The following is a 26,937-nucleotide window of genomic DNA, read 5'->3' as shown; positions in this document are numbered from 1 at the left end:
AAAAGAGGGGGGGGGGGGGAATTTGATTTTTACAGCGTTTCGATCCGAAATCCCTCACAAATCTCGCCTTGAAACTTGCTACATCTTTTATTCCCCAAGTCCTAACGTTCATCTTCCGTCCCTCCCTTGTCACTCTCTCCAAGATTTAATTTTTTAAATAATTATTTTAAAATAGAAAAAATTATTTTTTAAAAGTATGATAGTTAAAAGATTATTTTTATTTTTTATTCTATACCTATTAAAATAATTATTTTTAAAAATAAAAAATAAAAATAAAATAAAATCTGAACCGTCCAGATCGGATCTGGACGGTTCAAATCCTGATGAGCACCCAAATCCTCTCCCGCTCTACTCCGTTGAAAAGTTTTGACATTGCTGTTTTATGCTTCAGTTTTAACTCCTTTGATTAGTATATTTTAATATTTCATAGATCATATTAGTCTTTCCCTCATCAGCATCTCTCTCTTTGGTTTGCTGGTTTCAACTTCAATGGCATAGTGCTTTGGTTCAGAGCAGCCGTGGAGTTTTCTCGATTCGATCAAGTTGACCCAGATCTTCAATTTGTTTGGCTCTGCTAAAGTGTTTTCCTTTTTTGACTGAGAGCTGGCTTCGTGGCAACCCATTAATCATAATTTTGATATCTGAAGGGTGATATCAAAATCTTTTTCTAGAAAGGAGATCAGAAATGTTGACCTGCATTGCGTGTTCCAAGCAGCGTAATGACAAGAGATCTCTTCCCCAACAAGATGAGCACGAAGAAGCTGCGGATACACCCAGCACCAAGCAGGCCATTAAGGCCCTCACAGCGCAGGTAATTTATTAAGTGGTCCGAAAATTTCAACTCTTGAATCTTGTAATTCTTCGTTTTTTTAAATTTTTCTTGAAGCTCTTAATGGCACCCGAAAAATACACTTTCGGAGCTAGTGGTTTCTGTTCCATTCTCTAGTTCTTGAAATTTCAATCCAGTGCTGAACCCAATATATATTTTTGTTGGCGATTTTATACAAATTTGATGTTTGGATCAAGGACATGGCGGTGAAGGCTTCTGGGGCATATAGAAATTGCAAGCCCTGTTCAGGATCTTCAAATGGTAACAGGAACCATAACTATGCTGATTCTGATATGGCTTCAGAATCAGCGAGATTTCACTGGGCGTACAAAAGTACTGGTAGCTCCAACTCAATCCCAAGGCTTTGGGGAAAGGAGATGGAGGCGAGACTGAAGGGGCTCTCTAGCGGGGAAGGAACGCCGGCGTCGGTGAGTGGCCGGACTGAGTCGGTGGTGTTCATGGAGGAGGATGAGCCCAAGGAATGGGTTGCTCAAGTAGAGCCTGGCGTGCTTATCACTTTCGTTTCGTTGCCTCAAGGTGGGAATGATCTGAAACGATTACGGTTCAGGTACATTGTCTTGCTGTTTGTTGTCCTAGACTTAACTTTTTTTTTTTTTTGGGACCAACGTCCTATACTTCAAATTAAACTTCATATCATAAACAATCTATCCGTATCAGTTCCCAGTTATCATTAACTTGTCCTGATTTTTGAGGAAGTATATCAAAAAGATCTTGATGTCAGTTCTGGGAGCAAAATCTTATTAGAATTGACAGCATGATTCAGTATCTCGACCTGTTTGGAAATATATGGCTGACTTGGCGAGTTTTCACGCGGAAAAATAAAAAACGAGTTTATTTATTAGCATAAGAAGCTTACCATTTTGAAGCAGAGCTTGTTAGGAGCAGACTCAAAGCTATGGCAAATGACCAAGTCAGTCACTGATATTCCATCTGAGGGCATGTTGGGTTACATAGGCAACTCTGTTAAGTTAATGAATGATCTATTTGATGTACGTCTTAAAATGTTGATTGATATGTTGGAAATTTCATATTTTACCGCCATTGTAGCTTCTGTTAGAGGGGGTAAAAATCTAGAACGAAGAGAAAAATATGGAGAAAATTCTAGAGAAATTAAGGAGGAAAAAAATGTGGAAATTAGGGGGGTGGGGGGATGCGACTAAACTCACAGCTTACAACTGTTGATTTTATAGTCTTGGAATTATCTCGTGTCCTGAAAAATAATATAAAAATGATAACTAGAATGAAATTATAATATGATGAGTGATAAAATAAACTATATATCCCTTTTTTTATGAAATGAAAATAGAAAGTTTTGCTAATAATAGCCATAGGATACTACTTATGTCAGCAACATCTTCAATTGAAACGCTTTTTATCGAATGAAAACACAGAACTGGCAAGATCCGAAGACCAAATCTACAGCATCCTCAGTTGAGTTGTTTACATCCTAAAGATGCAAATATTGTACTTCAAATTATCAACAAAACAACCCAATTATACAATATTATGTCCATAAAGCATGCTAGTAACTAGCAAAAGCTATATTAAATTCTCAATTTCTCCTCATGCTTCTCCTTTCCCTTGCCTGAAACTTCACCTGTGAGAGTGTGACACAAGAAGAAGAAGATTAATATTCTCAAACGCTATATTAATCAGAATGTACAATTGAAGACAATCTATTTTGACAGAATCAAGAATCACTTCCGTCAAGAGAAAGAAGCAAATAAAAATAAAATTGGCCGAATGAATTTTAACGTCAAAACTTGCAAACCTTTAAGAGGAATCTAAACAAAGTGCTTCTAGGAATGAGATTCTTGATGCAGAATAAGTTCAATTTTCCTAATATCAGGTAAATAAAATAGTGCCAATAACATTGTAACCCAGAGATATGAATGTTTTCTTGCAAGTAGGAGGTTGTGTATTCGGTTTGTTGTAATTTCAAACCATTCAGCACATGCTTTCATGCCTAACTCAATAGACAAACAAATTATAGGCTAAACACTTGTTTTTGATTTATGAAGAAAATAAAATGTAAAATTAGAAACTTGAGGATAAAGGGACCGAATAATTAGTAAACATCTGGAAATGTGAGTTTATGTGAGTAAGCTTCAAAAAATATCCTCAAACCCAAAATTATGTTCAATTTTCTCCCCCTAATTTTAAATTGTTGACCTACACCGGTCATAACTCAGTGCTTTGACCTATGCTGGCTAAGATATTTAATTATATAATAATTTATTTTTAACCTATTTTTCCTTATTTCTTCTTCTTCTTTCATCTACCAAATTCCTCCAAAAATACCAATGAACCGCTTTAACTAGGAATCTTACGCTAGAGGCTAGTTTAATTAGAATTAAATTGTTCAAGTATGAAAAGTAGCCTAGCGACTTAGCGAATAAAAGACAGTCTTACTTTACTTGCTTTATTAGTTCTTTTTCCTTTTCAAAATAGATTTTCAAATCCTTCTTTATATAACTTAGTGCTCACTTCTGCCATCTAACCAAAGTTCAATCGAATTTGTCCTTTTTTTTCCTTTTGTTATCATGTTTCATAGTCCGCCCCCACTGTTTGCCAAGCTCAAGAAGTGGTCAAGAATAAGTACCCTTAATTCATGAGGAAAATGCAGAAATAGAAGCCTAATAGAGAGATAAAACAATCACACAGAGAGAGAGAGAGAGAGAGAGAGAGAGCTCACTTGCCTAAAGAATAAAGAAGGGAGTTCGAGTTACATCCACTCTCAAAGGAGAGTATCCATTTCATCAATAGGAGGACATGTGTTGGCATGAGTATCCTCATCAAACTCCTTTTTTTTTAAACCGAAGTGTTGGTTGTTGCTCTTCAACATCCCGAGGCCTCTTCCTTTTCCTCTCAATTTCCATTTGCTCAACAAATTTCCGACATTCTGAGACAGATGCTGGCCACACCCCGCATTCTTTGATCGTTTCGCTATGGACAATATGATCAGGAGTTAGTGTAGAGAATACAAAGAAAAGCTGCATGTTAGCGAACAACTGTTGATTTCTTCTTCTTCTAATTTCATCCATCATCTCTCTAGATATGAAGGGATCATCCCATATAAAAACATGACCAGATTCCAAATCTCTATCAAGCAGTCCGTATACTGAATGCGTCGAATTAAAACCTTCCAAGTAGCATGAGCATTCCAACTTGTGATATAACCAGTCACTTTCTGAGTCAATATCAACTACAACGCAGAAGCAGAAATGCATTGAGTCTGAAAGTGGAGGGAGTTCAACAATTATGTAGCTTTGCGCTGCCCTGTATTTGATCCACTCTGGTACTCTGCTTCCGGGAACACAAATCCCACGAGGACCTATGTCCTCATCTTCAATCCAATAAGGATCTATGTCATCCTCATCTTTGTGCAATAAAAAATAACGTATAGAATAGGCAGCGGCATCCATGATATTGTGAAGCGATTGTTCATTCAGTTGCGCACAATTCTTGAATGAGAAGCTTAATGGGTTACCACTTGATGGCCTACAAGTTGACACAATTTCCAACGACTTGCAATAATCGGCTTCTAGTCTTGCAATGGATGGTGGGAGTTCTGGTAAAGAACGAAGCCCCCTACAATCCCTGACGCTAAGATATTCCAATCCTAAAAGATGCTTAGTGTTACTGGGGAGTTCAATTATTTTACCGCACCCATCCAGCATCACTTCTCTTAAAGACAACATGCCATCAAAAAGGATACGTAGCTTCGAATCATCAATCATTTCACAGTATCGAAGATTAAGAACCGTCAAACTTGTCAAGCAAGATAATTGGTCGGGAAGTTTCACAAGTGTTGAGCAACTAAGACTGAGCCTTTCCAATTTACTTGAACGCGCTACAGACGAGTGCAAGATTTCAATTCCTGTCTCAACTAAATCCAATCTTCTCAGTTCATCCGATGACACTGAGAACTCCTTGAGACTCGAGCACCCTACCACAGCGATATGTCGTAGAGAACGTGAATGTGACTTACTTTTTAGACTCCTAAGTTTCACGCACCAACCTAAGTTCAACTCAACAAGCGAGTCGAGAGACAAGATTGAGGAATGAACAGAGCACAAACTTTCGCATTCCTGAAGACGTACCACTTTGAGATTCAAGCATTTGGAGAGATTTGGCAGCTTTTGTAGTTGTCTGGAATAACTAAGGTCTATCTCTTGTAAGCTCACCAAATCCTATACCAACAAAGATAGACAGTTCAAATGAGATCACCAACAAGTTTCAATTAAATGCAAAACATGAAACACAAATAATTTTATACATACCTGCATTCCTTTCCAAAGCTTTTGTAAATGGCTACCGGGTAGGTAGAGCTTAACAAGTTTTTCAGGACAAAATGTGGACCTCAGAGATTTAAGAGGGAATCCATGCCACTCTAGATACCTCATCTTATTGGGAAGAAAACTGAGACCTTCTGGAAGGTGCACATGGCTTGAGCCAATGCCGAAAGCAGAATAAAATTTGAGAAATCTTATATTAGGCATCTTCTTGAAAATGTCAGCTTCTAAATGTACATCATTAATTTGAGAAACATCCAACTTTATGCCTTCAAGTTTCTTTGATCCCTTAAAAAAGAGAGTAAAGAAACTGTAGTAAGTAAATTATATCGTAATTACATTCACATTATTCATAAAGTAACAAGTGTATAGGTTAGAAAAGAAAGTATGAATTTCTTACCATGTTAGTAGCTAAAACATCATAAATTTCTTTAGAATTGTATAATCTACTACGTCTTCCAGGTTCGTCAATAGACTCTTCACGAACTATTTGTAAACCCATTTCTTGTATTAAATCATGCATTTCTACATGTGTACCATGGTCCACGTCTATGAGAGCCTTGTCATGAAGTCTTCCTATACCAATATCTCCACTGAAGCCAAAGCTATCCAATAAACTGATTACAGATTTGATCAACTCTCCCTTAAAAAAGCAAGCAATGTCTAGAAATATTTTCTTCTCTTCATGATTCAATCCGTCATAACTCAATCTCAACACTTTTTGAATATCTTCATGTGGACTCTTCTCAAGACTTCTTAAGGCACTCTCCCATTCATCTTTACTTCTGCCACAAAGATATGAACCCAAAATTTTTGAAGCCAATGGAATTCCTTTTGCATAAACAACCGCCGTTTTTGTTAGTTTTTCATATCCCACTATAGGCAAGCTAGTGCTGAAGGCATTCAAGCTGAAAAGTTCAAGGGATTGATGGAACTTCAATTTCTTAACCTTATATATTACATCAACTCCTTTGCTAAGCACATGCTTGTCCCTTGTTGTGATGAGAACTTTACTTTTTGGCCCAAAGCAAAAAGGTTCTCCAACCAAAGATTCTAATTGCTCCACCGTACTGATATCATCAAGAACAACAAAAGCCTCCATACGACTAAGCCTCGACTCAAGAAAAGAGGTTGAAGTATCACTAAAGAAATCATCCCTTAGCAAACGAGAGAGAAATTTACGGCGTAATTCACTAAGTCCATTTTTAGACTCTTCTCTTACATTTTCCAAGAAGCAAGAACAATCATAATGGGAAGAATATTTTAAAAATATGGTTTTGGCAATGGTTGACTTGCCGATACCCCCCATGCCCCATATTCCAATGGTTTTTGTTTTGGCATCTTTCAACAATAATTCAATCTCTATGCAGTTGTCCTCAATGCCTATGAGTCCTTTTATTTCAGCTGGGGGGTACTTCTGTTCCAGTTTCTGCAGTATGTCTTTCACAATCTTTTGAATCAATTCGGCTTCATCCCTGACATAAGAAAAATAAAAGGCAAAACAGGAAAAGCGCAATTAAGCAGAAAAAATTGATTTATTAAAGACAAATGATAAGTGATAAGTGATAAGTAAACAGAGAAAAAATTGTATAGAGTGTATAAATATAAATGATAAATGATAAAGACCTCAAAATGTTTACCAAAAATTGAATAGAATGTCTTAATCATTTGATCCATCACGTAAATCTCTGCAAACGCCATCACTTGTGAATAGAAGAAAATTAATCAATTTATTAATTACCTAAATTTGCGGGAGTCATAACCAGCTAAGTTTGCAGTTTCCTTAAGAGCTTCCTTCCACATTTGCCTCTCGTGTTGGTCAACCTTGAGATCTCCCTCATATCTCTCAAATGCTTGCTTGTAAAGGCCAGTCTGCTTGCGTACATGAGATGGGTCGACTCCATAGAAGACAGGAATAACAATCTGTCCTTGAACTCTTTTGCAATGGAGTATATGGACGAGTTCATCCAAGCACCATCTCGAAGAAGCATAATTTTCAGATAACACCACCACTGATACATATGAATCCTCGATAGCTTGCAGAAGTGATGGTGAGATCTCATCTCCTTTCACGAGTTGGTAGTCTATGTAGGTTCTGATTTGTTTTCTGCAGAAAGCATCATAAAGATGGCTGGTGAAGTTGGAGCGAGTGTCCTCACCCCTAAAGCTGATGAAAACATCATTCTTCTTGGGGACGGATTGAGCAGAGAAAGAGGATGAAGCAGCAAGAAGGGCCATATCTCTATCTGATTGAGCAGCAGGGAGAGCACTGTGTAGTATTGAGAACTTTTTGGAAATGAATCAGAGACGGAGTATCAGAAGATGCAGATGAGTGAAGAAGAAGAAACAGGCTACGCGGTTATGTTTTGATAGGCTTAGTAATTTCCTTGAAGGATGTAATTAATTCTTTAGTCAAAAGTGTGCCACTTTATGACTTTGAGTCAAATAAGTGAGGCTAATTAACGAGTAGGCGCGTATGTGGATGCCATGCAATTTCCAGGAATGAGGGATTGATGGTCTTCATCATCAAAAGAGTGCAACTTTATGACTTGGTAGTCAAGAAGATAGGTTGTTATTCTCTAATCTAAAACGTTAAACTGACGTTAGTTACTGATGAACTTCAAGTTAATTTCCAGTTTCCTTGGGTTTAACTCCCCTGCCTTACAACAATAAATCCAAGCTAAGAAAGAATAATGATTCCACATTGATATAATGATTCCACATCTCCTGCCCAAGAGCTCACGACTTGCCCCCAACAAACTAATTTTTGTTTCTTCCCTCTTTTGAAAAAAGGGGACACTTCAACGATTAATCTATTGATAAGGCTTGGAAGAACAATAATGAAGCATGTGCTGAAACCTCATGTTTAAATCTAATTCCATTTTCGTGGCTAAAATAATATCTCTGGAAACAAAACTAATGCACGGCCTATCCTTGACAATGATGAGCTAAAAATGAAAGAATTTATATTAATACAAAGTTGAACTGAAAAATATGCAAATGCATGGAAACTAAAACACACACATATATATAATGATTTGAAAGTTCAGCTAAACCGAACAGTTTGATTATTCAATGGAAGTTTTATGACGCGTTTCGTGAGGCTTGAATTGTGTATATAATTTAGTTATCATTTCGAATCATTTAGACCTAACATTTGAGTTGGGAACCAAAACTTAACCATAAACAAAGCAACTTTTATGTAATTGGATGAATATGAAGTCAGCTCATTTAACAGTATTTTTACCCTGAAAATTCCTATTTTGCTCATCCTTATCCATGAACAAAACCATCCTTGGAAAGGGTAATTAATTAAGAAAAATTAAATGATTTGTATGATGATTTCTTCCCAAACCGAACGTAATACTAATCATTTACCTATCTTGGATCATTAGTTCAGGAAATTTCATTCCTTGTTCAATCATGGGCAGAAATAATTGACGCTCCCAATTAAAGTACTATCATCGTTATTTTGCTCTCACATCAAATTAAAGCGCGTTCACATGCTCTTCCTATATATATATGTATATAATGTAATGTAAATTCTCCTCGAGACTTACATACACAACATAAAGCAATCACACATCTTTCCATTCCTTTTTCGTTTGAGGCATGTGACTTATGGTCCACTGCCATCATTATCCATCAGTTTATTCATCCTCACTCATACCCAAATTAATTTAACTTATTATCATTATTAATTAATCTCTCTTCTATGCTAACTTAATTGGTCAATTGCTTACGTTTATTTGCTTCTTCAGTTTGATCTCCCTCTAATGATTGCCCCGCTTTCAAGTTTTGATCATTAAGTAAGCCCACCAAACAGGATACTTGTCAATTATTTCACATGAATCCTTTTTTTTTCAGGCTAGACATAGGTATTGGATACTAAATATGGACATTTCTTTCAACAGAAATCAGCTCTCTCTACTAAACCTAATCTCATTAATAAATACACTTCTTTTAAGACTAACGCGCGTATGTTTGAGTTTTCCTCCCTCCAAACTAGCCAGAATTCTTATGCTTAACTTTTTGGTTTTTGCGGGGAAAAAGATAAAGTAAAGACACAGATATGCAAACAACTTTTTAATTTTTGAATGTTGTCTATAAATTTTTTTTTAATTTTTTTGTTATAACTTGTGAAAAATATAATACTCGTGATAATATATTTTTTTTTACTTATATAGGAAGATACGTTATTGTTATCAATTAATTCATTATCGGTGTCTATTTTCAAACTTTGAAAATTTAAAAAATTATCGGCGTAGTTTAAACTTGAGGGGATCCGATGAAAGTTGCCCCTTGGAAGAAAATTAAGCCAGGGTATAAAAAAAAATAAAAATGGAATCATTTTTTTATGAAGTAATGGAATCATTAATTTAATCATTTCTATATGAACTAAAAAGAAAGCTAAATGATGATTAAATGTAGAATCAAGTCCGACTTTACTACTTTAACATGCATTTTCCGGGAAATACTCTAATATGCCTTTTGATTTAAGTTATAATGTCATATATAAACACGAGAGGAAGGGGCATGCAGTTAGAAAATAAACATAGCATATTTAAACTATTAAAAAATAAATATTTTTTATTGTGATTTTTATTTATTTATAGCAAATGCCTTAGAGTTGTATATAAGTTTCAAATTAACAAAAAGGGTAACAACTTTTGATTTTAATTATAAGTACGTAATAATGGTTTTACATGAGTTCATAAAATTAGCTTTTTTTTAGTAAAATATCAAAATTACCTTCAATAAAAAGCACAAAAGCATCCATAAGAAGAGGTTAATTAGTTAGGAAGGGTTGGGATTAACGAGAAATAATTTGGTGAAAAAATTAATGATCCACAGTCCACATAAAACATAGTATAGTATGAAGAAAAAAATTTAGATCAAGTTACTTGTATACATTATATTAAGTTTTCTAATGATCATACGAAAATCATACGAAAACAAGTAATATGCTACGCGGATGAGTGGAAGAAGAAACAAGCTGCGCGGTGATGTTTTGACAGGCTTAGTAATTTCCTGGAAGGATGTAATTAATTCTTTAGTCAAAAGTGTGCCACTTGATGACTTTCAGTCAAAAAGCGCGGCTAATTAACGAGTAGGCGTGTCTGTGGATGCCATGCAATTTCCAGGAAGGAGGGATTGATACTTGATAGTCTTGATAGTCTTCATCATCAAAAGAGGGCAACTTCATGACTTGGCAGTCAAGAAGATAGGTTGTTATTCTCTGATCTGAAACGTTAAACTGGGGTTAGCTCCTGATGAACTTCGAGTTAATTTATAGTTTCCTTGAGTTTAATTCCCCTGCATTACGACAATAAATCTAAGCTAAGAAAGAATTACTTAGAAAAACATTAATAACTATTGGGAAAATTAGATAAGAGTAAGGCTTGCTTGAAATTTATATAATTTTTGAAATTATTTTTGAGATAAGTATTTCAGATTTCAATATATTATGTCGGCTCATTTAAAGTAGTTCTTTTTACATGAAATTTCTATTGAGGAAGGTAAGAAGCTAACAAGAAACGTCTGTTTTTTTTTTTGGGGGGGGGGGGGGGAGAAAAACAAGAAACATCTCAACCTTTGACGTACAAATGGAATGAAACGGAGGAAAAATAGAGAGAAAAAGTTAATTTTATATAAGTTGAAAAGATATCTTTCATGTCCGTAAAATAAAAAATAGTATAAAAATAATAGCTGGAATTGAATTATTACAATATAACGAGATATATAGTAAGTATTATACTACCTCCGATCCTTAATATAAGATCTTATTTGACTTTTATTTTGATTCTAAATATAAGATCCTAATCCACTTTGTCTATCGTATTTATGCATTTTTTTCAAAGTAGTCCTTCTAACAATGGCAGTTCTAACGACTACACTTAATTAGTAAGGATATTTTAGAAAAGACAACACATATTTATTATAAATAACTAACTTAACTTTTTTTTTAATCTCTTCAAATTAGTCAATTAGTTTTTATAATTAAGACCGGAAGTAATATTTTTTTTCCAATCAAATGCAAGCAGAAAGCTTTGCTAATAATAATAACCATAAGATAAACATATGTGTCCAAAACATCATCATTTAAAAACATTCTTTTATCAAATGAAAACATTGCACTTTGAGGATTTGACAAAATCTGTCTATATTCATATTATCAACTAATAACATATGAAATTATCAATAAAAACAATAGATTTAAGGCCATATAGAATCATATCATTGCATCATTTTGACATGCCAAAGTATACAAGAATTTCAAAAAGTCTACATTTATACCATCTTTAGTCCTATTTATAAAGAAAACGGAAGAAGTTAAAATTTCTTATAAATAACTTGATGCGTATGGATACATAGGCAAAAGCTATCCACTGTATTGCACAGCATATGATATACAATAATATTTTCACAAAATTCAAAAACAGCTGCCAAAAGCAATATTGAATTCTCCTGGTATGCTTCTCAACCAAGAGAATGAATGAATCTCCCAAGGTAGCATTATTGTTCATTTCCTCTCTCAGAATCTTCTGTATCTAAATAAAATTAGACGCATATCATTATTGGGGTTAAATCTAACGAAAAAAGATCAGTTTTTCATTTAAAAGCTAGTCAGAACCCGTTGCTTATCTTTTCCATTTGAGGCGTGTGTATTGTAATCCCCCGCTATCATCATCAACTTGAATGAAAAATCTCAATTTTTTTAGACACAATATCTTCTTATTGAAAACAATCATATTGAAGACACTGTCAAGTATTAGATATAAATGCTTCTCCGAACATGGATTATATTAATGGTCTCGATTCCAATTTTCAAGCGCAGCCGACGTTAAAGCCCGGAAAGGATTATGTGGGCCTTCTGGGTCCAGCCCATTGATATAATGATACCACATCTCTTGCCCAAGAGTTCACGACTTGCCTCCGCCACATTAACTTTTTTTTTTTTTTTGCTTTTGAAAAAAGGGGAAACTTCAACGGTTATTAATCTATTGATAAGACTTGGGAAGAACAATAATGAAGTTTGTGCTGAAAACCTCATGTTGTGGCTAAAATAATATCTCTGGAAACAAAACTAATGCAAGGCCTATCCTTGACAAGTATGAGTTAAAAATGAAAGTATTTACATTAATACAAAGTTGAACTGAAAAATATACAAATGCATGCAAACTAAAACACACACACACATATAGTGATTTGAAAGTTCAGCTAAGCCGAACGGTTTGACTATTCACTGAAGGTTTTTATGACCCGTTTTGTGAGACTTGAATTGTATATATAATTTAGTTATCATTACGAATCATTTAGACCTAACATTTGAGTCGAGAATCAAAATTTAACCATAAACAAAGCTGCTTTTGTGTAATTAGACGAATGTGAAGTCAGCTCATTTAACAGTATTTTTTACCCTAAAAAAATCCTATTTTGCTCATCCTTATCCACGAAAGAAACCATCCTTGGAAAGGGTAATAAATTGAGAAAAATTAAATGATTTGTTTGATGATTTCTTCCCAAACCGAACGTAATATTAATCATTTACCTATCTTGGATCATTAGTTCAGGAAATTTCATTCCTTGTTGAATCATGAGCAGAAATGATTGAAGCTCCCAATTAAAGTACTATCATCATTCTTTTGCTCTCACATCAACGTGCATTCACATGCTCTTCCTATATATATAAATATATACATATATATATATTATGTAATGTAATTTTAATGTAAATTATCCTCGAGACTTAAATGTACATAACATAAAGCAATCACATATCTTTCCATCCCTTTTTGGTTCAAGGCATGTGCCTTATGGTCCACTGCTATCATTTCTCATCAATTTATTCATCCTCACTCATACCCAAATTAATTTAAATTATTATCATTATTAATTAATCTTTCTTCTACGCTAACTTAATTGGTCAATTGCTTACATTTATATGCTTCTTCAGTTCGGTCTCCCTATAATGATTGCCTAGCTTTCAAGTTTTGATCAGTAAGCCCACCAAACAGAATACTTGTCAATTATTTCACATGAATCCATTTTTTTAAGGTTAGATATAAGTATTGAGTACTAAATATGGATATTCCTTCTAACAGAAATTAGCTTTTTCTGCTGAAACTAATCTCGTTGATAAATACATTTCTTTTAAAACCAACACGTATGTTTGAGTTTTCCTCCCTCTAAGCTAGCCAGAATTCTCATGCTTGACATTTTGGTTTTTAAAAAAAAAAAAAGGATAAAGTAAAGACAAAGATATGCAAACAACTTTTTAATTTTTGAAAGTTGTCTATAAAATTTTTTTGTTATAACTTATACATGAAAACTATAATATTTGTGATAATATATTTTTTACTTATATAGGAAGATATTCTATTATTATCAATTAATTCATTATGGGTGTCCATTGTCAAATTCTGAAAATTTTAAAAATTATCGGCATAGTTTAAAGTTGAGGGGATCGGATGAAACTTATCCCTTGGAAGAAAATTAAGCCAGGGCATAAAAAATAATTAAAAATGGAATCATTATTTATTTTTTTTTATGAAGTAATGGAATCATTAATTTAATCATTTCTATATGAACCAAAAAGAAAGCTAAAGGATGATTAAATGTAGAATCAAGTCCGACTTTATTACCTTAACATGCCTTTTTTGGGACAATACTCTAATATGCCTTTTGAATTAAGTTATACTGTCGTGTTTAAACACGAGAGGAAGGGACATGCGGATAGAAAATAAACGTGGCATATTTAAACAATTAAAAAGATAAAAAAATTAAATGTTTTCGATTATCCTTTTTTTTTTTCATTTATAACAAATGCCTTAGAGTTGTATGTAAGTTTCAAATTAACAAAAAGGGTAACACGTTTAGTCATCACCAAACAATAGCGTTATATATAACTTCAAATTCTGAGATGTATCTGATTTAAAAGATATTAATATGCCTTAGGATGTAAGAATTCTCATAAAATATTTGAGTATGGAATCAGGCAAAGCAAAGCTTGGTATGAAATTAATTTTTAAAAAACAAAGAAAGAAAGTGTTTTTCACCATGAAAAAGAAATAAAGGGTTGTTTTTCACTTTATTCTTCCCTTCATCTTCACAAGAGCTTAAAGTGCCTTAAGTAAGCCCTAGTCTACCATCCCATGTTGTCCTATTGAAGTTGAAGGCAGGCGCATATTTTAATGCACATCATAGATGGCTTTATTTTCGTTAAAGAAGGGGAAAAAAACTTTATTATCACATATCGATCCCAATAAAAACAATTATGACTGTTTAAACATAAGATCTCGTGTTTAAATTTATACGAAAATAGAAAATATTTTTGACAAAATTACTTCTATTTGTGGTTTGACTTAGTTTATTATCTTTATTTTGGCTCCAACTTGACTTGAATCTAAATTGATCAAAGTCTAATATGCTTTAATGTTGGATATATTGGTTACAAAAACTTTAAAAAATGAAAATAAATTTTACAGCATCTTTTTTATATTAGAGAATATTTGTATATCTTTAGGAAAATAGAAAAGAATCACACAATCTCAATTAGATTCTACAAAAGTTGGAATATTATACTTTAGAAAAAGTAAACCTGTCCTGTTTAAATCGGATATAGATGCAAAGCTTTGGCATAAGATTAAGGGGGATTATGGTTCTTTTAGGAAAGAGTTAAGTGCTGGCTTTTTTATTAGCAAAATTGGATCAGAACTTCCTTTGCAAAATGTGACAAAATCGCAGAATTTGAGGCCCTTATGGAACTCAGATCCACAGTACAAAAACTTTTCGTCTTTTTGGCTTTTCTCTTCACAATCTTCATCATTAAATTAAGATCTTTGTTACTGTTTTTCAAAAAAGAAAGATTAACTCTTAAGTAATCCCTACTTTTAGGTACAAATGCACGGATCGTAATTGTACGTAAACGCACCACAAAACATGCCAATCTCAGTATAAACTATAAAGCCTTCCTTGGTACATGAATGTCTCCCACGTTTTCCTAATTATTGCATCTTACTTCCTCCAGTTCTATTATAAGTACGTGCGGGCAAAACAAGAAAAAAAGAAAAGAAAGAAGAGGTTATATTATAAGTACTCCTCCGGTCCTAATTATAAGACCCAATTGACTTATTTGAGGAGATTAAGGAAGTAAGTTAAGTTGGTTATTTATAATAAATAAGTGTTGTCATTCCTAAAATATCCTTGCTAATTAAATATATTGGCTAAAACTATCATTATTAGAAGGATTATCTTGAAAAAAATACATAAATATAAGAGACAAAATGGATTAGGGTCTTATAATTAGGACCAAATAAAAAGTCAAACGGGGTCTTATAATAAGGACCGGAGGAGTATGTAATAATAGTTTTACATGAGTTACTCCTCCGGTCCTTAATATAAGACCCATTTAACTAATTTGATTAGATTAAGGAAGTTAGGTAAGTTAGTTAATTATAAGAAAAGTGACACATTTTTTCTAAAACACCATAATCATCTTTCTTAATACCTCCTCTCTCTCTTCTACTTGATTATGGTTGAGGGAGTATCCATAGGGGTAATTTAGAAAAAATTGATAAATATGAGAAATGGGTCTTATATTTATGATAAAAACCAACTTAAGAATTGGATCTTATATTAAGGACCGGAAGAGTAATAAAATTAGTTTTTTTTTTTGTAAAATATCAAAATTACCTTCAATAAAAAGCATAAAAGCATCCATTAGAATTCAGAAGAGGCTAACTAGTTAGGAAGGGTAAGGATTAACTAGAAATACGTGGTGAAAAAATTAACGCTCCACAGTCCACAACTTCACATAAAACATTGAATATTACGAAGGAAAAAAAAATTCAGATCAAATTACTTATATCCGTTGTTTTCTATTGACTATACGAAAACAAGAACTAATATTTTTATAATATATAATTTTCACAATTTCATGCTTTGAAGTTGAGTACTTTGTTTTTCCCTTACCTTTTCTTTTCTCCTCTTTTCAGTGATGGAAATGATGGGAACACGAGGCATCCCAAAAAAGCAAGGGCTTAATCTTGGATATAAGGATATATCCTTTTAAAAGAGATGCATACTGAACGAATTTTTGAAAAGCTCCAATTGAAACTCATTATTTGGAAATAAAAAAAATACTGCTTCCTTGGTCATACTCAGAGGAAGGAGACATAAGATTTTTTTCGTCTTATTTATAGATTATATCATTAAATTTTTAATATGAATATATTATTTTACTATTGTGTAGATTTTTTTTGAAAAGTTTATAGTTAAATTTTAGAATAAAGTTAATAAAATTTAAGATTTTTTTATTCTAATAAAACATATTAGAAGTAACTTTGTAAATAGCATAGAATCAGGCGAGGTGCTTCATTTTAAGTTTTGTTTTGAATAACTTGTGCTGATGTATCTCACAAAGTCAATTTACAAATGTTTTCTTGTACGATCTTTTCAATTGGTGAAAAATAGTAGAATATTTTTAGATTTTTAATCATACAATAAGAATAATTAAGAGTGAGAATTTTGATTAAATTTATGAGGGACTTTTCCGATCAATATTCTCAATTCGCGCGTATCCTTCTATCTCTTTTTACTACTCCCATCAGTCTTGCTTATAAATTCTTGGAAAAAATTGAGAAAAAATCTATCACTAAAAATTTAATTAGCAAATGAGACATAAGAATTCTGTATAACTTAGTTTCTATTGTGTGTAATTTAAATTTTTTCATGTGCAATATATCTTTTTTTGTGTACAATAATCTATTTTGTGAGATATGCAACTCAATTTTTTTATACAAATAAAATTCTTTTACATGCAAGTCATCTTTCCTATATGCAAACTAATCCCTTATATCTAAATAATGTTTTGTCCAAATAATTTTTCTTTTGTGCAACTTACTTTTCTTTGCATGCAATTAGTCTTCCCTTATACAATCAATCATCCTATAAATTATTTATCAATTAAATTTGTAATAACGAATTTATTTCCAATTTTTTCTAAATCCCTGCTAGCAAGGTTATAGCTCTAATTCAATTTAAGGATCCAGGTCCGGGGATATAATCAACATATAAATATTATTCCAAGTATATGTTTTACATGTGTCTAAAATATTTTTAAATGTTGATTTAATATTTAAAATATAACGTCATTTGATATTGATTGATTCCAAAATAGAATTTGATATACTAAAATCACTGTAATCATGTATATTTTATGCTGGTCAAATATGTCCTCATCTCGTCTTGTCACCGGACATTTAGCGAGGAAAAGATCTCCATCCATTTAAATTTTTTAATGCAAATTAAATATCTAAAATATCATTTTATTTCATATTGACTATTTTTTAATTAAAACAATACTCCTCCGGTTCTTAATATAGAACCTAATTATTGAGTTGGTTTTGGTCCTAAATACAAGACCCATTTTTCATATTTATCAATTTTCTCTAAATTACCCTTATAGATACTCCCTCAACCATAATCAAGTAAAAGAGGGAGAGGTGGTATTAAAAAAGATGATTATGGTGTTTTAGGAAAAATATGTCACTTTTTTTATAATTAACTAACTTACTTAACTTTCTTAATCTAATCAAATTAGTTAAATGAGTCTTATATTAAAGATTGAAAGAGTACTACACGACAACTTGCATTTGTAAGATCTCAACGATTTGGATTATTATTATAACGAAACAATGGTATGATAATAAATTAATAATAACCACTTGGCTTATTATAGGATCACATCAGAGTTTACTAATAATTTACACAGGATTTCGTGTATGGAGATTCGGAAGACCTTGATATCAATCAATGAAATCAGACAAATATTACTGTTTTTTCCTTTTCAAATAATATAAGGTCATTCATTTTTTTTTAAACTTTTAAATTCAAAATGACTCCTGCCTTTGGCCTTTTGGAGATGTTCTTATAACCAAACAAGTGGCATGGATTTACTTTTTTTTTTTTTAAATATTGGAAAGAATTTAAATTAAAATTAAAGGAAAAAGAAGGAGCATGTGGGGAAATAAATAGGTGGGTGAGCCCCTAATTGTACGAAAGAGAAATAATTGAAAGAAATATGACTGTGTGACATGAAAAGGATCAGAAGCCACCACAAGAAGCCGCGCAAACACACACAGGGCCTGGGGCTTTGGGTTCGGTTCAGTTCAAAATAAATAGAGACAACTTGTTTGACTCCGCACGTGACGGACACACCGCTCCTTTTTCTCTTGTTCTTATTTGCCGCTTATTAGCACCCTTACCCTATTATAACGGTAACAATAATTAAAAAAAAAAAAGAAATGCTTGTAGACAAAAAAATATTCCTAAATTTCAAAATTCCTAAATGATCATTTAAATAAGAAAATTTAGTAAAATAATTATATGGTCATTTATTTTTTTAATAAAAACCAAGCATCTTAGCCAGTCCTCAGAGCACCAATGACAGTGACGGCTGCTAAAATCCAGGTGGATCCACTTTTCTTTTTTGAATTTTTATAAATTCAGTAACGTAGTTAATATATTTTTTAAATGCTATTAACAAGTTCGGTATAACAGTTAAAAACAAGTTTTTAAAAAAATCAAAAAATGACATTTTTACAACTTTAATAACACAGTTAACAAGTTTTATAATGCTATTAACAAATTTGATATATCAGTTGGTAACAAGTTTTTTAAGAATTTCAAAAAGTAATGTTTTTACAGCTTCATTAGTTCTGTTAACAAGTTATATAACGATATTAACAATTCTTATAATACCATTAACAACTCTAATAACAAGTCATGTATTAACATTAACAACTCTCATAACAATAATGAATTAATGATGGCCTAATAAATGAAAAAAATTTTGATGTGCAGTTTTTATAGGGAGCTAAATTAAAAACATTAACCTTCGCAGGGAAATTTTTTTAATAGCACTACGAGACTCGTTAATATTGCTACATGACTTATTGTATTACTGAAGTTGCAAACATATCACTTTTTGAATTTCCTGAAAAATCTGTTATTAACTCCTACATCGAACTTGTTAATAGCGTTAAAGAACTTATTAACCACGTTAATAAAGTTATAAAAATACTACATCCGGTCCTTAATATAAGACCCCATTTGACTTTTAATTTGGTCCTAATTATAAGACCCCAATCTATTTTGTCTCTCATATTTAGGCATTTTTTTCCAAGATAGTCCTTCTAATAATAATAATTCTAGCTAATACATTTAATTAGTAAGGATGTTTTAGAAATGACAACACTTATTTATTACAAATAACTAACTTAACTTACTTCATTAATCTCCTCAAATTAGTCAACTGGGTCTTATAATTAGGATTGGAGGTAGTACCACTTTTTGAATTTCCTAAAAAAATCGTTATTAACTACTATATCAACTTATTAATAGTATTACAGAATTTGTTAACTACATTACTAAAGTTTTAAAGATATCACTTTTTGAATTTAAAAAAAAAAAGTGTTGTTAACTACTATATATTAAACTTGTTAGCAGTGTTAAAGAACTTGTTAATTTTATTACTATAATTGCAAAAATCCCCAAAAAATAATTACCGGCTGTTGGCTAGCCGGTGAAGGTGCTTGGTTTTTTTTTTTTTTAAAAAAAGGGCAATATTATTATTTTAGCAAATTTATATATCCCAATTTAGTCACTTATATCTAAACTGAAATTCTACTTATTTAAGTGATCATTTAGAAATTTTAAAATTTATGAATTATTTTTCTGTCATTTTTCCACAATGCCAAATCTAATTAAGAAGAAACTCTATTGGAGTTTTTTCTTTAGATTTTCAACAGACGAAAAGGAAAAAATTGTTGCAAATAAAATTCATAATGTATTTTACAATAAACATGTCACAGAATTTTTGCTCTATGATAAAATGTTTTCCTCGCAAATTTCATACAATTTTCAAATTTATTGTAAATTTTACACCATAATTTAATTTAGAATGTTAAGACACTGGGCCTTGAAATTTTAAGACAAATCCAATTTTTTTAAAGAAAAATTGCCCACATATGGCTGTTTAGAGAATTAATTGTTCACCGCCCTTGAATTCATCATTATATATTTTTATGTCGTAAAGTTTTCAAATTTAAAGGATCATTGGGTAATTAATTCTCCAAACAGTTATTTATGAGTTATTTTTCCCTTTCTATATGTTTATTTGATATATAATATTATCATGATAAGCATGAATCATATCAAGTTCAATTGAGAGTAGCTCTCTCACAGTCTCTTTTTAATCCATAAAGTTTGATTCATCAACCTTGTTCAGGAGAAATTGATTCATTTGCCGTAAGTCCAGTTAATACTAATAATTCCATTCCTTAATTATAATTATAAACCATCAAAGTCAACATATTCCTATAGTGTGCATGTTTAGGTGTCTGTTTTGGATAAATAAACCCCACTGGAGAGTTAATGTGCATTAAACACTTCAAAATATTTTTTGAGTGTATTTAGTACTCTCAAAATATTTTAAAATGCTGAATGCATCCTAAAATATTTTTTTAGATACGTCTAATATCTGACAATATTTTTTAGTGCATTCAATACTAAGATAAAAAAAATGTTTTAGGATGTTAAACGCATCTAAAGAAAGTGAGAACTCAAAAAAATGTATATTGATATATAAATAAAAATTAGAAGAAAATAAAAAGAGAATAAGAGGAAAAACACAAAAAGGAAAAAGAAGGGAAGAAAAGAAGCGCACGGGGGGCTGAAGAAAGAAAGGGAATGAAGGAAGGAATGGAAGGAGCTAAAGCGAAAACAAGTCTGTGCTATTATCTGTCTCTGTTTAATGTTTGTCATGTGAATGCCTTTTGCTGCGCCTTGTTTGTAGCCCACTCATAGGGTGGCGCGGGTGGCGCTCCTACGCAACCACACCTTCCCCTCCATTTTCTCTGCCAGTGCCGCACGTATCGCGTCATTGAAATCAGTTCTGCTCGAGTTATTCTTACTAAGCTCACCATGCCATTCATGCACATTATAGTACTCCTTCTTTTTTAAGGAAAATATTTTTGGAATAATTTACTATTATTATTGTATTACCTCTCGTTCTAATTATAAGAACTATTTGACTAATTTGAAGAAATTAACAAAAGAAGTTAAGTTAGTTATTTGTCATAAATAGGTAGTATCTTTCCTAAAATATTCTTACTTAAATTACTATTATTAGAATGACTATCTTATAAAAAATACATAAATATGAAAGATAAAGTGGATTGGAATCTTATATTTAAAATCAAAATAAAAATCAAATAAGATCTTATATTAAGGACAGGAGGTAGTAATATTTTTAGAGGCATTGAATGAGGGACAATTTTTGCGATAATATCTTATTTTTATTGCATCTCCTAATTTGTGTGCAAAGCCTTAAATGACAGGTATAATGAAACAAGGGAAGGGAAGGGAAGGGAAGGGAGTGTGGGTCAGTGGGTGTGAAGTATGAAAAGAAATGAATAACAATAGTCATATGGTTTTAAAAGACTGAATTAACGTTGTTGGCCCGGAAAAAAAAAACAGAGTGAATTAATGTTAATTAAGTTTTCCACAATTGTATTTTGAAAAATTAGTCGCAATTATGACTTGTCTGTATTCATGAGAGATATTTTGAGGTTGTCTCCATTTTTTTTTTAGTTTCTCACTGTTTTCAATTGATTTTAATCAATTTTGTAATTAACATGATTCAGTTAATTGTCTCTTATGGAAAAGAACCAATTGAATAATTAAATCCTTAAGAGTTTTCATTGCAAATGAGACGTTTGGGTTCTACATATAACTTTTAGTTTGTAATTAATATTTCTGTTTACCATTTATAATTTTTCAGATATTATAACTTTAAATGAATTTTATATATTATATTAATATCAATATTGCTTTCTCTTGTGAAGGGCAAGAACATTAAAAAAAAAAAAATCTAACTTTCATACCATACATATTCTTTACAACAATTTCAAGACCTGCTGAAGAGAAATATAAAAAGAATAACTAAGAAAGTGATTAGAAAAAACAGAAATAATGAGCATTTAAAAAGGAGTGGGCCTATTAATGAGAGGCGTATGTATATTGTGGAGTGTGAGAACACAGCAGCATTATCTGTAAATAAATACCCATCTGGTGCTATTTATAAAATAGAGTGAAGATATTTTTTAGTCCTATTTATAAAATTTTTTTATATAAATATATAATTTTATTTCTCATTTATTATTATATTGACTTTGTTTAGATGAGATATAATGTATATTAAATATGAATAAAATTGGAAAGTTGTTATAGTAGTATTTTAAATGAGAGTTATTGAAATTTAAGGTTTTTCTTGGTTTATATAAAATATGCAAAAAATATCTTATAAATAGGACCAGAGGAGTATATTTTTGTATAATTTTTTATAATCTTTTTTTTATAATATTTTTTATTAACTAGTGAAATCGAACTCAATTTGTGGCCTACTGTTAAAATTGCTCTTCTTTTCTTTTTTACCTTGACTGTTAAAATTGCTCTGAACTTTACATGATTATCAAAAGGTCAAATTACATCACACCTCTCTCAACTTTAAATCATATACAAATAATTTCTCTGATCTTTAAAACGTAATAATAAATCTACATAAACTTTTAACTTTGTATAGATAAATCCTAACATTCAATAATGTGCCCTTTAATATTATATTTTTATGTGTACATAATCTCTTCGGACTTTGATTTGTGTATATAAATTCCCTAAACTTTAATATATGCGTGGATAAATGATCAACAAATTTACTAGTAAAAAAAGTATCCGCATACATATAAAAATTTAGGAAATTTATTCTAAAGTTTCAAAGTTTATATATAACATAAAGTGGGGAGTTATGTACAAGGGAGAATTTTAAAAATATCTTTAAATTTTAAAATTTCAAATCAGTATTATTTATTATATTTTAATAATAATTGACAACATTTAAAAAATAAATGATAACATATTTTTGCAGTATTTGAAATTTTGAAATGTTAGATGTGTATAATTTCACCCTATCATATTGGAAAAACCAACGCTTAGTCGTCCAGTTCAAAGATTTTTTTTAATTTTTTAATTGTCAATACAAAATAACATCATTGAGGGATAGTTTTTTCTTTAAATATTATGGAGTACAACCATTATCCTGACACATTATTATTAACAATTATATATTTGCTTAATAAATACTATGGCGATATATTTATAGTTAATTAATTTAAATTCAATACTCATTAAGATTGAATATTAGTGTTAAATTGTCGGAACTTCTAGCCAAACAAACACCATACACATACCTTAGTTATAATAAAAAATATCTAGATGTTAAATTATAACACTTCTTAGTAACAATTTTTTTAAAAAAATTCAATATAAAATTTTAATGTATAAAATAACAAATATATTAATTTTATTAGCACCTTCAATTAAAATTAAATACATGCATGAACTTATCTGACTCAATATCCAAACCATTCAATTCATACTAATCCTTTCCATGAGAAAGCCAGTAAATACAGAATGCGCCTAATCCTAATTTACGGATTTGGATTCTGTGCAGACCTCTGCGTGACCTATAAAAGATAAAGATGAAAGAATGTAACTGATCAGCCGAGGGAATGCAGAACCTCACTCACATCTTGTCTTTTTCTTTTCTTCCTTCCTTTTCCTTTCATTTCACAAAGTCCATCACATAAGCAAATTTGCACAGTAGCTCCATTCTTTTGAAGTGTCATGCTCCTAGGCCACCCTAGCCAGCCTGCACTATAAATGGAAGCCACTAGAGTGAAATTGTGGAGAACCAAAATCTGAATAGGGGGTTAGCCATTTGAGAGGAGCAAGAGGAGAGAGATTTTTACTGCTACAGCTAAAGGAAAGGGGGGAAAATTTGATTTTTACGGCGTTTCGATCCGAAATCCCTCACAAATCTCGCCTTGAAACTTGCTACATCTTTTATTCCCCAAGTCCTAACGTTCGTCTTCCGTCCCTCCTTGTCCCTCTCTCTCCCTCTACTCCGTTGAAAAGTTTTGACATTGCTGTTTTATGCTTCAGTTTTAACTCCTTTGATTAGTATATTTTAATATTTCATAGATCATATTACTCTTTCCCTCATCAGCATCTCTCTCTTTGGTTTGCTGGTTTCAACTTCAATGGCATAGTGCTTTGGTTCAGAGCAGCCATGGAGTTTTCTCGATTCGATCAAGTTGACCCAGATCTTCAATTTGTTTGGCTCTGCTAAAGTGTTTTCCTTTTTTGACTGAGAGCTGGCTTCGTGGCAACCCATTAATCATCATTTTGATATCTGAAGGGTGATATCAAAATCTTTTTCTAGAAAGGAGATCAGAAATGTTGACCTGCATTGCGTGTTCCAAGCAGCTTAATGACAAGAGATCTCTTCCCCAACAAGATGAGCACGAAGAAGCTGTGGATACACCCAGCACCAAGCAGGCCATTAAGGCCCTCACAGCGCAGGTAATTCTCTTAAGTGGTCCGAAAATTTCAACTCTTGAATCATGTATTTTTTCGTTTTTTTAATTTTTCTTGAAGCTCTTAATGGCACCCGAAAACACACTTTCGGAGCTAGTGGTTTCTGTTCCATTCTCTAGTTCTTGAAATTTCAATCTAGTGCTGAACCCAATATATATTTTTGTTGGCGATTTTATACAAATTTGATGTTTAGATCAAGGACATGGCGGTGAAGGCTTCTGGGGCATATAGAAATTGCAAGCCCTGTTCAGGATCTTCAAATGGTAACAGGAACCATAACTATGCTGATTCTGATATGGCTTCAGAATCAGCGAGATTTCACTGGGCGTACAAAAGGACTGGTAGCTCCAACTCAACCCCCAGGCTTTGGGGAAAGGAGATGGAGGCGAGACTGAAGGGGCTCTCTAGTGGGGAAGGAACGCCGGCGTCGGTGAGTGGCCGGACTGAGTCGGTGGTGTTCATGGAGGAGGATGAGCCCAAGGAATGGGTTGCTCAAGTAGAGCCTGGTGTGCTTATCACTTTCGTTTCGTTGCCTCAAGGTGGGAATGATCTGAAACGAATACGGTTCAGGTACATTGTCTTGCTGTTTGTTGTCCTAGGCTTAAAATTTTTTTTTTTTTTGGGCCAACGTCCTGTACTTCAAATTAAACTTTATATCATAAACAATCTATCCGTATCAGTTCCCAATTATCATTAACTGATTTTTGAGGAAGTATATCAAAAAGATGTTGATGTCAGTTCTGAGAGCAAAATTTTATTAGAATTGACAGCATGATTCAGTATCTCGACCTGTTTGGAAATATATGGCTGACTTGGCGAGTTTTCACGCGGAAAAATAAAAAACGAGTTTATTTATTAGCATAAGAAGCTTACCATTTTGAAGCAGAGCTTGTTAGGAGCAGACTCAAAGCTATGGCAAATGACCAAGTCAGTCACTGATATTCCATCTGAGGGCATGTTGGGTTACATAGGCAACTCTGTTAAGTTAACGAATGATCTATTTGATGTACGTCTTAAAATGTCGATTGATATGTTGGTAATTAATTTGAAGTACTAAATTGATGGTAGTGCCTGGTGAAATTTTTTGAGGGACTGATATTTACTCAACATCTACATTTGCTTATGTTTTGATGTTCTACGTGTCCAATATCTGTGAAGTGTTTTTATTGGCTTATCACATGCCTTGGGATCCCTTAGAGGCGAACTAGCTTTTAATAAGTAGTGTAACTTTGTCCTTTGCGGTACTTTATAAACTTTCTCTTGTTGATCTTGCGATTGAGGACAAGTTTGTTTGAGAGTGATGATCACATGCTTTTAAAGCCTGTTCAGATTCTGCACTAGCAGAAGCTGTCTTGTTTGCATAGTAACTTCTTGGTGTGGCTTTGGCTTTGTTCAATTATCAGTAAGTCATTCTAGAATTATTGTAGTAGAAATGGGAAAAAGCAAAAAGCTTTGTTATCTTCTAGCCGTGGTGATTTAAACTCACTCTTTTCTGCCCACGAAAAGAAAAAGTAAAGAAGAAAAGAAAGAGGACAAGAAAAAGTAAAGGAAGCTATGCAAAAAGAAAAAAAAGAGAGAGAGGCCTGGTTGGTTTTGTACCACAGTAGCACTCATGGCGTGAAATAATTGAATAGAGATGAGAACTTAATTCAAGTACTGTTTGAATGATTTGGAAGAGCAAGCAATTTTTCTTTTTTGGGGTGCTTTTAAAGGATCAACATCTAGAAGTTTGTTGTTTTACCTTTTGGCTCTTCTATCCTCCTTGAAAGTTTTAGGGTATGACATGATCCATAACGATGATTTAAGTGGTAACTTTTATTGAGTATTGGTCATCTATTGACCCTAGGTAGTGGGTCTTCAAGCTGATTAATGAGGCTTAGAAATTTATGCAAAGAAATACCTAATCTCAGTTGATTTTTTTTTTTTTGTTCAGTGGTGGATTACTAATTATCATTTTATAAATTTGATCAGCCGGGAAATGTTTAATAAATGGCAAGCTCAGAGGTGGTGGGCTGAGAATTATGACAAGGTCATGGAGTTATACAACGTTCAAAGGTTCAATGAACAAGTAGGTCCTCTGCCAACCCCACCGAGATCCGAGGATGAGGTGAGCATTCACCATTCTGTATTTTGATGAATGAGTAAACAAATGCCTTAAGGCATTTAGTTTCATGCAAAGCTCGAAGCCATTTCTAATTGTGATATCCATAAAAAAGGATAGTAACCCTCGATCTTGAATGATGGGAAGTGAGTGAACTTCAGCTTCCTGTAACAGACCCTGTTAATTGTGGT

At 32.3% G+C, this 26,937-nt stretch overlaps 3 protein-coding genes across 3 annotated transcripts; 2 read left to right on the top strand and 1 right to left on the bottom strand.

The window, feature by feature from the left end:
- The first annotated feature begins 685 nt into the window (after positions 1-685).
- Positions 686-3,458, top strand: LOC114741055 (protein Brevis radix-like 3). The gene is made up of 4 exons (XM_028929318.1): positions 686-810; positions 1,020-1,397; positions 2,242-2,314; positions 3,405-3,458. The coding sequence occupies exons 1-4, from the start codon at positions 686-688 to the stop codon at positions 3,456-3,458; spliced, it is 630 nt and encodes a 209-aa protein (XP_028785151.1).
- A 187-nt stretch (positions 3,459-3,645) lies between these two features.
- LOC114741050 (disease resistance protein RML1B-like) lies at positions 3,646-7,383 on the bottom strand. The gene is made up of 4 exons (XM_028929312.1): positions 6,887-7,383; positions 5,546-6,620; positions 5,134-5,433; positions 3,646-5,043 (listed from the first exon to the last, which is right to left on the bottom strand). Exons 1-4 carry the CDS (start codon positions 7,381-7,383, stop codon positions 3,646-3,648), a joined length of 3,270 nt encoding a protein of 1,089 aa, XP_028785145.1.
- Positions 7,384-24,252: 16,869 nt separating this feature from the next.
- Positions 24,253-26,834, top strand: LOC114741061 (protein Brevis radix-like 2). The gene is made up of 3 exons (XM_028929322.1): positions 24,253-24,630; positions 24,839-25,215; positions 26,617-26,834. The coding sequence occupies exons 1-3, from the start codon at positions 24,505-24,507 to the stop codon at positions 26,777-26,779; spliced, it is 666 nt and encodes a 221-aa protein (XP_028785155.1). The 5' UTR covers positions 24,253-24,504; the 3' UTR covers positions 26,780-26,834.
- Positions 26,835-26,937: the final 103 nt, after the last annotated feature.

The sequence above is a fragment of the Neltuma alba genome, unplaced genomic scaffold (genome assembly GCF_004799145.2).
Source record: "Neltuma alba isolate B1F8T4 unplaced genomic scaffold, ASM479914v2 tig00003251_pilon, whole genome shotgun sequence".
NCBI lineage: Eukaryota > Viridiplantae > Streptophyta > Magnoliopsida > Fabales > Fabaceae > Neltuma > Neltuma alba.
Note: the sequence above shows the minus strand (reverse complement) of the source record. Positions and strands in the feature narration are given on the sequence as shown.

Coding starts and splice junctions, on each gene's coding strand:
- LOC114741055 (XM_028929318.1), top strand. CDS start 686: ATGTTGACCTGCATTGCGTGTTCCAAGCAGCGTAATGACAAGAGATCT. Junction 1,398..2,241: donor CTGAAACGATTACGGTTCAG/GTACATTGTCTT, acceptor ATGAAAACACAG/AACTGGCAAGATCCGAAGAC. Junction 2,315..3,404: donor ATCCTAAAGATGCAAATATT/GTACTTCAAATT, acceptor CATGTTTCATAG/TCCGCCCCCACTGTTTGCCA.
- LOC114741061 (XM_028929322.1), top strand. CDS start 24,505: ATGTTGACCTGCATTGCGTGTTCCAAGCAGCTTAATGACAAGAGATCT. Junction 24,631..24,838: donor TTAAGGCCCTCACAGCGCAG/GTAATTCTCTTA, acceptor TTTGATGTTTAG/ATCAAGGACATGGCGGTGAA. Junction 25,216..26,616: donor CTGAAACGAATACGGTTCAG/GTACATTGTCTT, acceptor AAATTTGATCAG/CCGGGAAATGTTTAATAAAT.
- LOC114741050 (XM_028929312.1), bottom strand. CDS start 7,383: ATGGCCCTTCTTGCTGCTTCATCCTCTTTCTCTGCTCAATCCGTCCCC. Junction 6,621..6,886: donor TATGACTCCCGCAAATTTAG/GTAATTAATAAA, acceptor TTCTTATGTCAG/GGATGAAGCCGAATTGATTC. Junction 5,044..5,133: donor AGCTTTGGAAAGGAATGCAG/GTATGTATAAAA, acceptor TTGTTGGTATAG/GATTTGGTGAGCTTACAAGA.